Source organism: Berghia stephanieae, chromosome 2 (genome assembly GCF_034508935.2).
Source record: "Berghia stephanieae isolate SIO BIC M18660-M18661 chromosome 2, UCSD_Bste_1.3, whole genome shotgun sequence".
Classification (NCBI taxonomy): domain Eukaryota; kingdom Metazoa; phylum Mollusca; class Gastropoda; order Nudibranchia; family Aeolidiidae; genus Berghia; species Berghia stephanieae.
Window position 1 is genome coordinate 101,939,783 of NC_088361.1, and position 16,219 is coordinate 101,956,001.

At 39.2% G+C, this 16,219-nt stretch overlaps 1 protein-coding gene and 1 long non-coding RNA gene across 2 annotated transcripts; both read left to right on the top strand.

Annotated features, from left to right (window-relative positions):
• The first annotated feature begins 1,538 nt into the window (after positions 1–1,538).
• LOC144963799 (uncharacterized) lies at positions 1,539–7,375 on the top strand. The gene is made up of 4 exons (XM_078897738.1): positions 1,539–1,694; positions 4,091–4,226; positions 6,109–6,213; positions 7,141–7,375. The coding sequence occupies exons 1-4, from the start codon at positions 1,635–1,637 to the stop codon at positions 7,170–7,172; spliced, it is 333 nt and encodes a 110-aa protein (XP_078753864.1). The 5' UTR covers positions 1,539–1,634; the 3' UTR covers positions 7,173–7,375.
• A 2,465-nt stretch (positions 7,376–9,840) lies between these two features.
• LOC144963800 (uncharacterized) lies at positions 9,841–15,762 on the top strand. Its single transcript, XR_013643712.1, has 4 exons — positions 9,841–10,165; positions 11,956–12,085; positions 14,765–14,878; positions 15,578–15,762. It is a non-coding gene; the product is annotated as an uncharacterized LOC144963800 (long non-coding RNA).
• Positions 15,763–16,219: the final 457 nt, after the last annotated feature.

Genomic DNA, 16,219 nt, shown 5'->3' on the forward strand with positions numbered 1-16,219 from the left:
ACGTGGATAGCAAAAAACAATAACAAAGACCTGAGTGACGTCATCTTCGAACTATCTATAACGAGCAGTCAATCAGCCTTTGACCAAAACACACTCACGGCCAAACGTCGACGAAACGCATTTTTGATCATTCAGCCATTCTATAGATAGTATGAAGATGACGTCACTCAGGCCTTTGTTATTGTTTTTGCCATCCGCGTTTGTGAGTTGTTCTCACTAAACTGTATTAACCAGACTATAAAAGTTCATGGTTACACAGAGTTTGTGTGTTCGTCCGTTATACATCCGGATGGCAATGTTATGAGCTTCTTAGCCAAGCGTATAGATAGTATGCAGATGACGTCACTCAGGCCTTTGTTATTGTTTTTGCCATCCGCGTTTGTGAGTTGTTCTCACTAAACTGTATTAACCAGACTATAAAAGATCATGGTTACACAAAGTTTGTGTGTTGGTCCGTTATACATCCGGATGGCAATGTTGTGAACTCCTTGGCCAAGCGCATTCGATCTATAGAATTCTATAGGTCAAAATGTCAAATAAACGCTTTGCCGAATGACCGAATGAAGATGACGTCACACAGCTCTTTGTTGCTGTCTTGTATTTACCGCCGATTAGGTCATTAGTTCTCACTAAATACGTGATATTAGGCATATTCAAGCTGACACCCAATTTTGTGTACTGAACGATTGATCTAACGGCACAACAATTGATGATTATTGTAGTTAAACGGATACCATCAAATGACAGATGCATTTAAGTAAACTACTAATCAGTTCTACCCGCCAGGTCAATCATACCACACACAGAATCTTGTGTGACATTAATTTGAATGAAACGGACCAACACACAAAACTCAGTGTAACCATGAACTTTTATAGTCTGGTTAATACAGTTTAGTGAGAATTACTCATAAACGTGGATGGCAAAAAACAATAACAAAGACCTGAGTGACGTCATCTTCGAACTATCAATAGATAGTTCGAAGATGACGTCACTCGGGTCTTTGTTATTATATTTTGTCATCCGCGTTTATGAGTAATGCTCACTGAACGGTATTAACCCGACTATAAACGTTCATGGATACACACAGTTTTGTGTGTTGGTCCGTTATACTTCCGGATGGCAATGTTATGAGCTTCTTAGCCAAGCGTATAGATAGTATGCAGATGACGTCACTCAGGCCTTTGTTATTGTTTTTGCCATCCGCGTTTGTGAGTTGTTCTCACTAAACTGTATTAACCAGACTATAAAAGTTCATGGTTACACAGAGTTTGTGTGTTGGTCCGTTATACTTCCGGATGGCAATGTTGTGAACTCCTTGGCCAAGCGCATTCTATCTATACTATCTATACAAAATCCCAAAGCCACACAAGTTCAAAATTGTCCAGCGAAATTGCCAAAAAGACGTTTTGTCAAGGAACAGTAGGACAAATTTCTCTGTCGACAACTCAAGAAGGTGTGTTCAGAATGCATCATATCGTTTTGAAAACCAAAGGAATACAGAAAGACACCCACACACCCACACCCACACCCACACACACACACACACACACACACACACCCACACACACACACACCCACTCCAAGTGTGATATTATCCCATTCTATTCCATAGGAAATAACACAAGTCGGCCATGTCGTGTTGTTCATTACGTACCCTAGTGATAACCATAATAATGTGTTGTTGTATAGCGGTAAGTGGCTGTTCCTATCCTTTCTAATCATCATTACGTCATCGGTACTCATTATTTCAATAGCCTTTTATAATTTATTTGTGCCATACGTGCATGGCACTGCGCTGCGGCTCGCGGGGGTGGGGGAATGGGAGAAGGGGGGGGGGCGGAGCTGATGGTGTTGAGGTAAATCATTCACCTTTTCGTCCTAAGTCCCAGGGTTCCATCGTTGGTTTTGAGGATTGGAATTTTTTCTTTTTTTTTTTTTCTTTCTTTTCTTGGTTTAAGTTTCTAATTACTCTGAGTATTTATTATATCGCAGATGGATTTTAAAACGGAGGTCCCAACTATCATTTGCTCAAAATGCGTTGGAAGGAAGATAAATCCGAGTGTCGATTGTTTATGCCTGGGGTTGAACGCGAACTTTAACCCGATAAACTTGAAGGAATTCATTATTGATTCAATAGAGGCCAGGATAGATACAAGTCATTCTGACACAATGCAGAATTTAGGTTGTGGCAAAATGTTGGTTTTTCAAACATTGAGCTTTTATATAGCGCAATATCTACTAAACGTGCTCAAAGCGCTTTACAAGGGGTCCCTGGCCAATAGTAACATTTAATATGAAGGACGGGACATGGCACTTGTTAGGCGATAATACAATTTTTTCGGACCATTTTACACCTGAGTACGGTGAGAGAATGTGAGTAAAGAGCCTTCTTCAAGGACTCAACTATGCGCCGAGGCTAGAGCCCAGGACCTTCCGATCCGAAAGCGAGTGTCATACCACAAGACCACACAGCCGCACATCGACTAATTGCCTGATCACGGTTTGTCCCGAAAACTTCTGCCGACTTTTTGCATTTTGCTTTCATTTGGAGCTTTTGTGCGGCTATGTGGTCTTGTGGTATGACATTCACTTTCGGATCGAAAGGTCCTGGGCTCGAGCCTTGAGTACCGGTCATTAACAGCGTTGTCTCTGTCAGAAAAAAATGTATTATCGCCTAACAGGCGTTATGTCTCCTTCTTTATAATAATAATAAATGACATTTATATAGCGCTTTACCCCGTTGTCACAGGCTCTAAGCGCTTTACAGTGATATCAAACAAAACATATTACAGTGAGACAAGTGTGAAGGAAACGTGATACGAATTCAATTTAACAACAACAAAATATGAAAATAATATTGCAACATTATGACGTAAAAAGATAAAACTTTAAGCGAGATTTGAACGTTGTCAACGAATCCGAGCATCTCACGTGTGATGGGAGAGAGTTCCAAAAATGGGGTGCCGAAAATTGAAAAGACTGTTCACCTATTTTACGCAATGGCTTAGGTTTGACAAGGATTGATTGGTCATTGCTTGACCTCAAGTTTCTATTGGGGACATATATGTTTAGAAGGTCTTTAATATAGGAGGGACTGTTCGTGCTCAGGGATTTGTAGACAACGGTACAAATCTTATAGGCAACTCTTTTTTCCACAGGAAGCCAATGTAACTCACGGAGAAGAAGAGTTGCTGACGGGTATTTTTTGTTATTGCGTACAATGAGCCTGGCTGCGTTATTTTGAGTAACCTGAAGTTTGCTAATTTGTCTTTAGCTAAATTCGCCCAAAGGGAGTTACAATAGTCCAATTTAGATAAAACCAGGGAATTAATTAAAAGTTCTGCTATATGCTTCGGTATTAAATTACGAATTTTGCCTATTTTTTCATTTCTATGAACATAGACTGTATGGTGATATTCACATGGATTGTCATGAAAAGATCGTTATCAATGATGACGCCAAGGTTTTTTGCTTTATTTGAAAATTCTATTGTGCTATTTCCGAGAGTAATAGGTGATTTATTTGTCTGTTTAAGGATACTCGGCCTTCCACACATTAAAATCTCAGTTTTACTATCATTTAATTTGTGTGTTGCTGTTGGCTAGGGACACTCTGTAAAACGCTTTGAGTACGTATAGTGGATATTGCGCTATATGAAAGCTTATTTTTTGCTTCAATTTCACCTTCAGCCAAATAGAATGAGAAGCAGGAATTTTCTTGTTTCCCATCACACCGTAGCCTAGAACTTAAAGGGATTTTTCAAGTCGAAAAATTTTGCAAATTCATATGACACAATATTCACGAAATGTGCTCAAAGCTCTTCCCATGGGGTCCTAAGCCAATAGTAATACATGACAGGAAATGACGCATATAAGTCGCTATCACAATTTGTTTTCGACAGACAACTAAACCGTAAAAGTATTCATTTAAAACTTGAGTTCGCTGACAGAAAATGAGTAATCTGCTTTTTCCTTGCGCTAAACTTTAATGGCCCACAACGGGATTCAAATCAGGCATCAAATTAACAGGTCAGAAATGGATTGTCATACCAAATCTTTCATGTCAATATCAATGTGTCATTCACCAGGTTCCCGTGTCCGATGCGTGTAACGCCTACACTCAGCGATGCCCTTCCCACCAATGCTGTCTCCTTCTCGTTAAGCTCAAGTTCAAAGAAAATTTTGTCTGGTCCAAGTGTGTGAAACCCAGACTCTGGCACAAAGGTCAGTTCGGCTATGTGGTATAGATAGTTCGAAGATGACGTCACTCAGGTCTTTGTTATTGTTTTTTGCCATCCGCGATTATGAGTAATGCTCACTGAACTGTATTAACCTGACTATTAACGTGGATACACACAGTTTTGTGTGTTGGTCCGTTTATAAAAGTTATGGCCTGACACTGACCAAAAAATGACGTCAAAATGCCAGTCTTTTGCCACAAAAGAAAACAAATCGTGAGTTGTATTCATGAGTTCAACCAATGAAATAACTTGTTTCCATGAGCTCTACTTACGACAACTCAATAGACGGTGCAAAAACCAAATAATGACGTCAAACTGCCAGTTCGTTTGGATTTCAGTATCAGGCTATAACATAACGAAGGCTACGGTAATATCCACTAAACGTGCTCAAAGTGCGTTACAATGGGTCCCTAGCCAACAGTAACACTTAACATGTAGGACGAGACATGGCGACTGTTAGGCGATAGTACAGTTTCTTTTTCCAGAGACAATGCTGCTAATGGCCAGGTACTCATTATATACCTGAGTACGGTGAGAGAATGTGAGTAAAGAGCATTTTCCAAGGACTCAGAACGGGACTCGAACCCAGGACCTTCCGATCCGATGGCGATTGTCATATCACAAGACCACATAGCAGCACATTGTTGTAGTTTTAGGGGGCAGCGTGGTACATTGGTATGGTCTTAGTTCTGTACCCAAAAGGTACCAAGTTCGACTTCCCGACGCTTTTTTTGACCTTGAGCAAGTCACTTCGATACTACGCGTAGTTCACTTTATAGCATTGCACTGCGGCTGACGCCTGGTTTTTCACATGGAATAGATCCTAAAGATCCCCGTGAGGATGAATAGAGGAAATTCCATTTCATTATTTATAAATAGTATAGATAGTATGCGCTTGGCTAAGAAGCTCACAACATTGCCATCCGGAAGTATAACAAACCAACACACAAATTTATGTGCAATCCTGAACGTTTCTAGTCAGGTTAATACGGTTTAGTGAGATTTACTCATGGCAAAAAAACAATAACAAAGACCCAAGTGACGTCAACTTCATTCCATCTACATCTTATGTCTTTATTTATATTTTGGCTGAGAGTACTTTGCGATAGACCATGGTTTTATCCAAAGAGCAGCAAGCAAGGGAATGAGATTAGCGAAAGAGTAGCGTCCCTTGATTGGACGTCACCTTACAGAGAGAACGTCAAAATGGTTTTGCGCAAGCGTCTCTCTCGTCCTCGCTTTCGGTGAAGTGTCTCATGCCGCACAACCAACATGACGTTCTCTCTCTAATAACTTTTCCGCTCGTGACTTCCAATCAAGGGACGCTACTCTTCCGCTAATCTCATTCCCTATAGCTAGAATCTGGGATAATTTTGGTTCCACGGACCATTTGGTTCTGAAATACTTTACTATTCGAATTTTTATTTCGCAACTCCCAAAATTAAACCTAGATTAAAGTAGTATATTTTTGTTTTATTTTATCGCGATAGACTAGCATCCGATCCAAAGGGTAGCAAGCAATTGCTACTGACCGTTTAACGCTATAGATACCGAGACAAATTCCGGCACTGTGGACCTTTTGTCTATGAAGAACTACTTTCTGATTTCTAAATAGATAGTTCGAAGATGACGTCACTCAGGTATTTGTTATTGTTTTTTGCCATCCGCGTTTATGAGTAATGCTCACTCAACTGTATTAACCCGACTATAAACGTTCATGGATGCACATAGTTTTGGTCCGTTATACTTCCGGTTGGCAATGTTATGAGCTTCTTAGCCAAGCGCATACTATCTATAGCTATTTCTCTATCTTTACCGTGTATGTAATAAATTTTCCATTTGTTTTCTTTGATCGTCTTGCCCAGATCGATGTACGAAAAGTGACAACTTCTGTGCCCAAACCTCGGACTGCAATGAAAACCAAGTGTGTCGAGGCGCCACTTACAAGAATTGGGGGACGTGTCATTCTGGTACGTCATCAAAACATCATTTTTTTTTTTTGGGGGGGGGGGGGGGGAAACTTGAGTTTTCATAATACAGCCCATTTTTATCCACTTCGGAGCGCTCTAAGTGGGATACAAGAAATTCCTAACCAAAAGCAATAGCAATACATAATAACATGTATCTAGGTTGGGAGATGAGGCTTGTAAGGCGCCATTTTAGTTTTGAATTTTTTAAAAATTTTATTTTGTTTGTATGTTTTGTTTGAGGGTTTTGGGGGGTTCTTTTGTTGTTGTTGTCGTTTGTTTGTTTGTTTGTTTTTGGTTTTTGTTTTTGTTTTTTGTTTGTTTTTGATTTTTTTTTTTAGATAGAGATACCTCTGCCACCCACCAGGTACTCAATTTCCATCAGAGTATTTCGTTTATTCTTATCTATGTATTAACGTTTTTAACGTTTTTACAGCAACGAAAAGATGGCTCGGTCTGTTATGTTCAACCACAAGGTAGTAAATTGATAAATAACTCAATGAAATTTCTGAAGACAGCAAACATTTGTGTCAGGGCATGACGTAATCAGTCGGACGGTGAAATTTTTGGAAATGCATAAATTTTTTTTTCATTTTCTGAAAGAATTTGCTCCCCAGAGCATTTTAATCTTTAGTTGAAGTAAATCGGGTGAATGGTCTTGAAGTTATGGATATAGGGGAAAGGTATCCAGCAACTTTTCTCAAATGTCATACTTTTTCAAATTGAATAGCTGTCAAAAATATTTAGAAGTGAAATTGAGCTTTGATATTTCCCAAAGATGTACAAAAAGAGCTGATTTAATCATTTATGACAAGAACTCATTTCCTTTTTTTTTTTAAACTGACCTTCTATCTAATCTTGGCAGTCAAACCTTTAGACCATCCGACTGATTACGTCATTGACTGTAACATTTTTCAATTCTCTCCACAGGTTGCTTGAATTGGAAGAAGGTCAAAAAGTAACACAAACATCAATGCTCCTCCTCCTCCTTGAGACTTGGTGTATCTCCATCAGATTGATGCAGCATCTTGTGGACATAGAAACAAATTAGGGAGTAGGCACTGGCGCGGGATAAACATCTAAAAATGTGTATTATGAAATCAGGAGGTCCAAGGTTCGATGCCCACTCAAGGCAGGCTGGATTCATGGATGATTTTATTTTCGAGTATTCTTCTTTCTGCTTTGTCTGTCGCTGTTTCATATAGGGAATGAGATTAGCGGAAGAGTAGTGTCCCTTGATTGGACGTCACACATAGTCTGTGACGTCACCGGTGGAAAAGTTATTAGAGAGAGAACGTCATGTTGGTTGTGCTTCCACGATGACGAGAGACGCATGCGCACAACCATAATGACGTTCTCTCTCTAATAACTTTTCCGCCGGTGACGTCACAGACTATGGGTGACGTCCAATCACGGGACGCTACTCATCCACTAATCTCATTCCCTATACACTTGTATAGATTTTTTTCGTGTGGATATAGATATATAATGGACGCTGATAGTTTGATTTTTCATTTAGAACCAACTCAATTCAAATAGGGAGATGCTGGGTGGGGTTCCTGACTTCCCATAGTGGGCAGGGAGATACATACTGTGTCCTCTATCTCCCTATGTCTGTTTTCCAACATGCTTTCTGTCGTTGTCTTGGAATGAGATTACTTGGTTTTGTCCTGGCCCTGGCCGGAGTCCTAGCTGGGAGGGAAGCAGTCAAATGCATAGTTATTTTTTTGGGAGATGATATTTTTTTTCTTTGTAAATCATCTCTCTGTTATGCATTATTATATATGTTGTTTTGAATGTATAATGTAAGCATTTGAGTGTATTCCTCTTTGTTGGATTTTGTGCTCGTATCCGGATTAGACTTATAGGTGGTCTCAAATAAGTACGTTGATAGTGTGCTCTTGGAATCTACATCTGATCCCTATTTGTTCCCAGTGTTCACCTATGTCTTACTTTTTCTTGGGTGCTTTATTTTTAATTCTAGAACTTTTTACTATCCCATTTTCTTCCTTTTTACTAGCGCTGATATAACCTATGTGTTGCAAGCGCCGTAGAACCCTTTAAAATAAAATTTAAAAAAACAACAACAAACAAATAGGGAGATGGCGACGTGTACATATATACAGGTCTGACATCCGAACCCACTTATATCATCAATGCCTTTTTCACCCTGGGTCAGGGTATAGGCCACAGACAAACAGTTTCCATCCTTCTCTATCCTGAGCCAACTTTTTTATCTCATTCCAGGTCTTACCACTTCTCTGTATATCAGCTTCTTTAATTCTTCTCCATGTTCCTCGTGGCCTTCCCCTTGATCTTCTGCCCTGAGGGTTCCAACATTGTTGTAATGGACTATATTTTACGTCATTTTTTTAGATTTCCATTACAACAATGAGCCCATAAGGAATTGGGTTATCAGATTTGCAAACAAGTGCACGTTTGTAGATGGTGATGAAAAGTCGTCCGATCTTTGAGTCTTTACGTTTACGTAGTACGATTGGTGTGAAACGTGTCACAGACAACCCGGAATAGGTTTGTAATTCATGAGTATCACCATTTTATTTGGGTTCCCATAGATATTAATTTATATGATTTAGAATTTACTTGTGATTGAGGCATATTCATACAGAACGAATAAACAAACAACATTGCATACATTTTATATTTTGTATTTAGTTTTCCAGTGCCTTCTAATGCTTGTTTATTTTTCTAAAGATAAAATATTTTCTTAGATAGATAGAATGATAGATAGATAGATAGATAGATAGATAGATAGATAGATAGATAGACAGAATGATAGATAGATAGAATCATAGATAGATAGATAGATAGATAGATAGATAGATAGATAGATAGATAGAATGATAAATAGATAGATAGATAGATAGATAGATAGATAGATAGATAGATAGATAGATAGATAGATAGATAGATAGATAAATAAATAGATAGAGATAGATAGATAGATAGATGGAAATAGAATGATAGATAGATAGATAGAATGATAGACCGATAGAATGATAGATAGATAGATCGATAGATAGAATGATAGATAGATAGATAGATAGATAGATAGATAGATAGATAGATAGATAGATAGAATGATAATAGATAGATAAATAGATAGATAGATAGATAGATAGATAGATAGATAGATAGATAGATGGATAGATAGAATGATAAATAGATAGATAGATAGATAGATAGATAGATAGATAGATAGATGGATAGATAGATAGATAGATAGATAGATAGATAGATAGATAGATAGATAGATAGACAGATAGATAGATAAATAGATGGATAGATAGAATGATAAATAGATAGATAGATAGATAGATAGATAGACAGATAGATAGATAAATAGATGGATAGATAGAATGATAAAAAGATAGATAGATAGATAGATAGTGGTTGGTGGATAGATGGAAGGCTGAAGGGACAGATAGATGGAAAGAAAGACAGATTATGTATTGATAGATATTAAATATAGAAAGACAGATAGAGAAAGTATGTTTTGAACTGTGTGCCCTTTCACTCACTGTTATTGACTCTAAGATACCCTTTGATGACCTCAAGGTCATCGTAGAAACTGACCGGATGTTAGCATCCTCGAAGGAAGGTGTTACCACGCACTTTCCGAACAACTGTCTTCAGAACAAAGAGAAAAACATGAAGACTCTCGTAGTATAATATTGTAACAATTGACACGTAAAAATAGGTAATTAACGTATGTAACTGGTGTATTGTTACAGACGACAGTGAGATATAATAATAATAATAACAGTCGTAGTGATAAGTAATAGTCGGAAACCCATAGGACAGTCTTATTCTTTTCTCGTCAGTCGTGGTGATAACTGTCAAAACCATTTTGACGGTACAAACGAGGTTTTTCTATATTTCCCACATCATGGCAATTTGGTTTCTCCACCTGATTTTCCTCATCTCCCTCACGGTATTTATTGAATGTTTGGTTGTCTGTGGCAAATGTCTACACCATTGTGTTATAATCAATACTTTAAATTTGAGAATTTCGATCTTAAATGGAGCTTTTTTTATATAGCGCAATATCCACTAAACGAGCTCAAAGCGCTTTACAAGAGGTCTCTGACCAACAGCAACACTTAACATGTAGGGCGAGACATGTCGCCTGTAAAGGCGATAAATATTACATTTTTTTTTCTGACAGAGACAACGCTGTTAACGATCAGATACTCATTTTATACCTGAGTTCGGTGAGAGGATGTGAGTAAAGAGCTTTTTCCAAGGACTAAACTATGCATCAAGCGAGGCTCGAACCCAGGACCTTCCGATCCGAAAGCTATATAGATCGAACGAAATTGACGTCACTCAGGTCTTTGTTATTGTTTTTTTTTTTCATCCATGTTTATGAGTAATTCTCACTAAACTGTATGAACCAGACTATAGATAGTATGCGCGTGGCTAAGAAGCTCATGTCATTGCCATCCGGAAGTATAACGGACCAACACACAAAACTATGTGTATCCATGAACGTTTATAGTCGGGTTAATACAGTTCAGTGAGCATTACTCATAAACACGGATGGCAAAAAACAATAACAAAGACGTGAGTGACGTCATCTTCGAACTATCCATAAACGTTTAAGGTTCCGCATTGTGTTGGTCCGTTATATTTCCGGTTGGCGATGTTGTGAGTTTCTTAGCCAAGCGAACAGCATCATTGCTCTCTTTGGTGGCACTGTATTGTGGCTGGTGTTTATGTCGTTTGTTTTGTGTGTGTGTGTGTGTGTGTGTGTGTGTGTGTGTGTGTCTGTGTGTGTGTGTGTGCGCGTGTGTGCGTGTTATTTATTTTAATCCATTCATTCATTTATTTATTTAGTTAGTTATTTTTAAAATCTATTTATATAATTGATTGTTTCTTTTTGTTTTTAAAAGATAGACCGTAAAAAAATTCGCTTGGAGGTGACTATAATAAACAAGTGATTGTGTACACATTGATATGACACACGACACACTTCAGGATGTGTTTGATGCTTGACATCCAAAGTCAGCCAGTCGTTTCATCGAGAAAGAATAATCTCTTTAACTTTATCTCACCCCCCCCCCCCCCCCTCTCTCTCTCTCTCTCTCTCTCTCTCTCTCTCTCTCTCTCTCTCTCCCTTTCTCTCTCTCTCTATCTCTCTCTCTCCGTCTCTCTCTATCTCTCTTTCTGTCTCCCTTCCCTCTTGCTCTCTCAAAATGTTTCTTTCTGTCTGCCTCTTTCTCTCGATCTCTCGATCTCTCTCTCTCTCTCTCTCTCTCTCTCTCTCACACACACACACACACACACACTCTCTCTCTCTCTCACACACACACACACACACACTCTCTCTCTCTCTCTCTCTCTCTCTCTCTCTCTCTCTCTTTCTCCCTCATTCTCTCTTTCCCCTCTCTAATCATGTACCTATCTCTTGCCTTTTTCTCTCTTTTTATAACCCCCTCCTTCTTCTCCTCTTCCTCCCCCACTTCTCTCTCTCTCTCTCTCTCTCTCTCTCTCTCTCTCTCTCTCTCTCTCTCTCTCTCTCTCTCCCTTTCTTCCTCTTTGTATCTTTCTGTCTGCCTCCCTCTCTCGCTCTCTCTTTTTTTTTTCTTTCTCTCTCTCTCTCTCTCTCTCTCTCTCACTCTCTCTCATTTCATTCCTCTCTCTCTCTCTCTCTCTCTCTCTCTCTCTCTCTCTAACACACACACACACACACACACACATCCCTATTCCAACTGACCACAGGTCCACCAGATAATGGCGTGTAGCCCGGTTGACCCATGTCGCAACCGATTCCAATGCTGTTTACTTCAATACAACATCGGGGGTTTCATTGTCAAGTCCCGATGCACGGTGCCCGCATTTTGGTACAGGGGTAAGTATTAATGCTGTGCGTTTAGGTAAAATTATCACACCATCAGCCAGCCAAATTATTTTTAATGTGAGCTTTTATAGAAAGAGTTGACGTCACTCGGGTAATTGTTATTGTTTTTTTTTTTTTTTTTTTTGCCACCCGCGTTTATGAGTAATTCTCACTGAACAGTATTGACCAGACTATAAACGTTCAAGATTACACATTTTTGTGTGTGTTGGTCCGTTATACTTCCGGATTGCAATGTTATGAACTTCTTAGCCAAGCTCATATATAGATAGTATGCGCTTGGCTAAGAAGTTCATAACATTACCATCCGGAAGTATGACGGACCAACACACAAAACTGTGTGTATCCAGGAATATAGATAACTCATCAAACAAGATGTCTGATGTCAACAGGAATCACCCATGCTGTCCAAGTGAGCAAATTGGGGGTTAATAATCTTGCCCAAGGAAAAAATCGAAAGTGCCTGAAGCGGGGCTCGAACCCGGGACCTTCCATCCAAGTCATAGTGTCATGCCTTAACTCTCTCTTCACCGATGATTTTCAGTATTTTCCCAAAAATGGCAGGCTGACCCAGCAGAAAAATTGATTTTTTAAACTCAAACAATCTCTCTACAAAACAACTTTATGCTCTTATTATTAAAAAAAAAGGTCATTCTTCAAAGTTTGTGATATACAAAATAAATCTGAATAAGAAGAATGTATCTATATTGTGTGTCGTAACAAATGTGACGATTTTGGTGCAGGTGGTAAGTAGAGGGTTAATCACACCGCGCTTCTTCGCCCCCAAAATATAGACTTTACCCAACCAAGTATTATAACTGTGTCAATAAATTCCATTTCTAACATCTTTCCCACCCACCCTGAATACATTGACATAAGGTTTAGCACCGGGTCTCTTTGTATATATGGCATTAGACAGACATTTTAGCACCGGGTCTCTTTGTATCTATGTCATTAGACAGACATTTTAGCACCGGGTCTTTTTGTATCTATGTCATTAGACAGACATTTTAGCCCAGGTCTCTGTGTATCTATGGCATTAGACAGACATTTTAGCACCGGGTCTCTTTGTATCTATGGCATTAGACAGACATTTGAGCACCGGGTCTCTTTGTATCTATGGCATTAGACAGTCATTTTAGCACCGGGTCTCTTTGTATCTATGCCATTAGACAGACATTTTAGCACCGGGTCTCTTTGTATCTATGGCATTAGACAGACATTTTAGCACCGGGTCTCTTTGTATCTATGGCATTAGACAGACATTTTAGCTCCGGGTCTCTTTGTATCTATGGCATTAGACAGACATTTTAGCACCGGGTCTCTTTGTATCTATAGCATGCTAGCATTAGACAGACATTTTAGCACCGGGTCCCTTTGTATCTATGGCATTAGACAGACATTTTAGCACCGGGTCCCTTTGTATCTATGGCATTAGACAGACATTCTAGCACCGGGTCTCTTTGTATCTATGGAATTAGCCAGACATATTAGCACCGGGTCTCTTTGTATATATGGCATTAGACAGACATTTTAAATTTAAAAAGTGAATGAATACTTTGGCCAGAAAACTCGTCCTTCAAATATCGATCGATTTAAACGACCCTTATCTTGGCAAAAACTCTCAAACCTGGGACTTCTCGAAGTCTGAGGATTGAAAGATTTTGCAAAGATATGGGTCATTTAAATCGATCGATGTTTGAAGGACGAGTTTTCTGGCCAACTGTCTAAATATGGGTTTTTCCAGAGATCGGGAGTTAACGGTTAAATTCAATTTTAAGCATTTGGTTCAATTGGTCATTGATAGAGCACTGGCTTCACAACCAAAGGGATCGAGATCGATCCCGGGTGCAGTCGAGATTTTTTTTCCGACCTCCCCTGTCCAACCAGCAGTGATTGGGTAGCTGGGTCTGATTGATCTGGCGAAAAGTAGGTACTTTGCGATAGACTAGCGTCCTACCCAAATGATAGCAAACAATTGCTATTTTCTGTTTTACGCTATAGAAGGTGGGGGGGGGGGCAGCGTGGCTCAGCGGTACGGTCTTTGCTTCGTACCCAAAAGGTACCGAGTTCGATCACCCGCCGCTGCGCTGTGTGAGCTTGAGCAAGTCCCATCGCCCTAGCTCACTTTGCGGCGCTGCACTGCGGCTGACGCCTGGGTTATTCAAGTCTTCCCTTGGAATAGACCCTAGAGACAAATTTCCCCTATGGGATGAATAGATGGAATTTTATTTTCGTTGTTCTTTTTATAATTTAGACCGGAACAAACTCCGACTCCTGGGCCTGATGGTTCAGGAGGACTACTTTTCGTTTTTCATCCGGATATTTTAAACAATGAGCTTTTATATAGAGCAATATCCACTAAATGTGCTCAAATCCTTTACAAGGGCTCCCTGGCCAACAGCAATACAACATTTAGAACGGGACATGAGGCGATATTACAATTTTCTCGGACAGAGACAAAGCTATAAACGGCCAGGTACTCATTTTACACCTGAGTACGGTGAGAGAATGTGAGTAAAGAGTTTTTTCCAAGGACTCAACTATTTGCAGAGCGAGGCTTGAACCCAGGACCTTCCGATCCGAAAGCGAGTGTCATACCATAAGACCACATAGCCGGACATAATACCGGTTTGAAATGATGGGTGACATTTGATTTGATGTATTGACCAGGTCGCTGTGCAAAGGGAGACAAGTACTGTGCCAGGAATTCGGATTGCGGTTCGGGTGGAGTGTGTACAGGCGCCGGTCTAAGGAAATGGGGGACTTGTTCGGAGGCCCCAGAACGTAAGTATTGATGCTATGCGTTAAGTTAAAATACGTATAGCATCTGTCCGCCAGATTAAACGTATCAACACACAAGTCTGTATGTAACCTCAAACCATTATATTCTGATTATATACGTATGTATGTATGTATGTATGTATGTATGTATGTATGTATGTATGTATGTATGTATGTATGTATGTATGGATGGATGGATGGATGGATGGATGGATGGATGGATGGATGGATGGATGTATGTATCTATGTATGTATGTATGTATGTATGTATGTATGTATGTATGTATGTATGGATGGATGGATGGATGGATGGATGTATGGATGGATGGATGGATGGATGGATGTATGTAGTATGTTTAATGTATGTTTTTTGATGATGATGATGATGATGATGATGATGATGATGATGATGATGATGATGATGATGATAATGATGATGATGAAAATAATATATTTATTGTTCATGGTGGCAATTTTTCATTTGGTTACAGCACACATATGCATAAGACTATCTGCGCAAAATCACACACACACACACACACACACACACAGACACACACACACACACACACAATTTAAACATTGAACTTTTATATAATACAAAAACACCTCAACGTGCTCAAAGAGCTTTTCAAGGGGTCCCAAACCAACATCAACCATTAACATTTGGAGCTCGTCAATTTCGTCCTTTCTATTCCACAGCTTGTTAAAGGCAATCCCAAGATTCAAACGATGACATCCACTCCTCAAGCCTACACAGTCAAGCTTATATTGGACCGTGTCGAACGGAAAGTGTTAAAATCTATGAAATTCATTAACAAATCATTTTAAGATTTATTATAAACTAAACATGTATCATAATAAAAGTTGATTCAATAGCTGTGCAATGTTTCTTTTTCCCCCATTCTATTTTCCCTCAATTCATTTCATATTCAAAATAAAATAAAATAAAATAAACGGCGCATTTCCACGCAACGGATTTACCATGCTGAATGCGCTTATGGTACTTTTATTCACCCAAAAGGCTTTACTGAACCATATTTCTATTTCATACAGTACCAGTCGTCTGTTACTCAATCTTTTTGTCCTAAAATGCTTACAACATCCGGAAATACTTACGGCCATGTACACAGTCACACCCGAGTTGAACGGCGTAATGTTTGTAAAGTGCCTTACCAAGGCCATCTTGTTGGGATCAGAATTCTTCATGATCAATGTCACCCACCCAGCCATTAAACACGCTTAGCATTGCTTGATTTGTGATACGACGACGCGTACGGGCCTGATATTGTTCATAATATTATTTGCCCTTTCAGCGGTTTGCAATATATTTCAGCGAAAGTA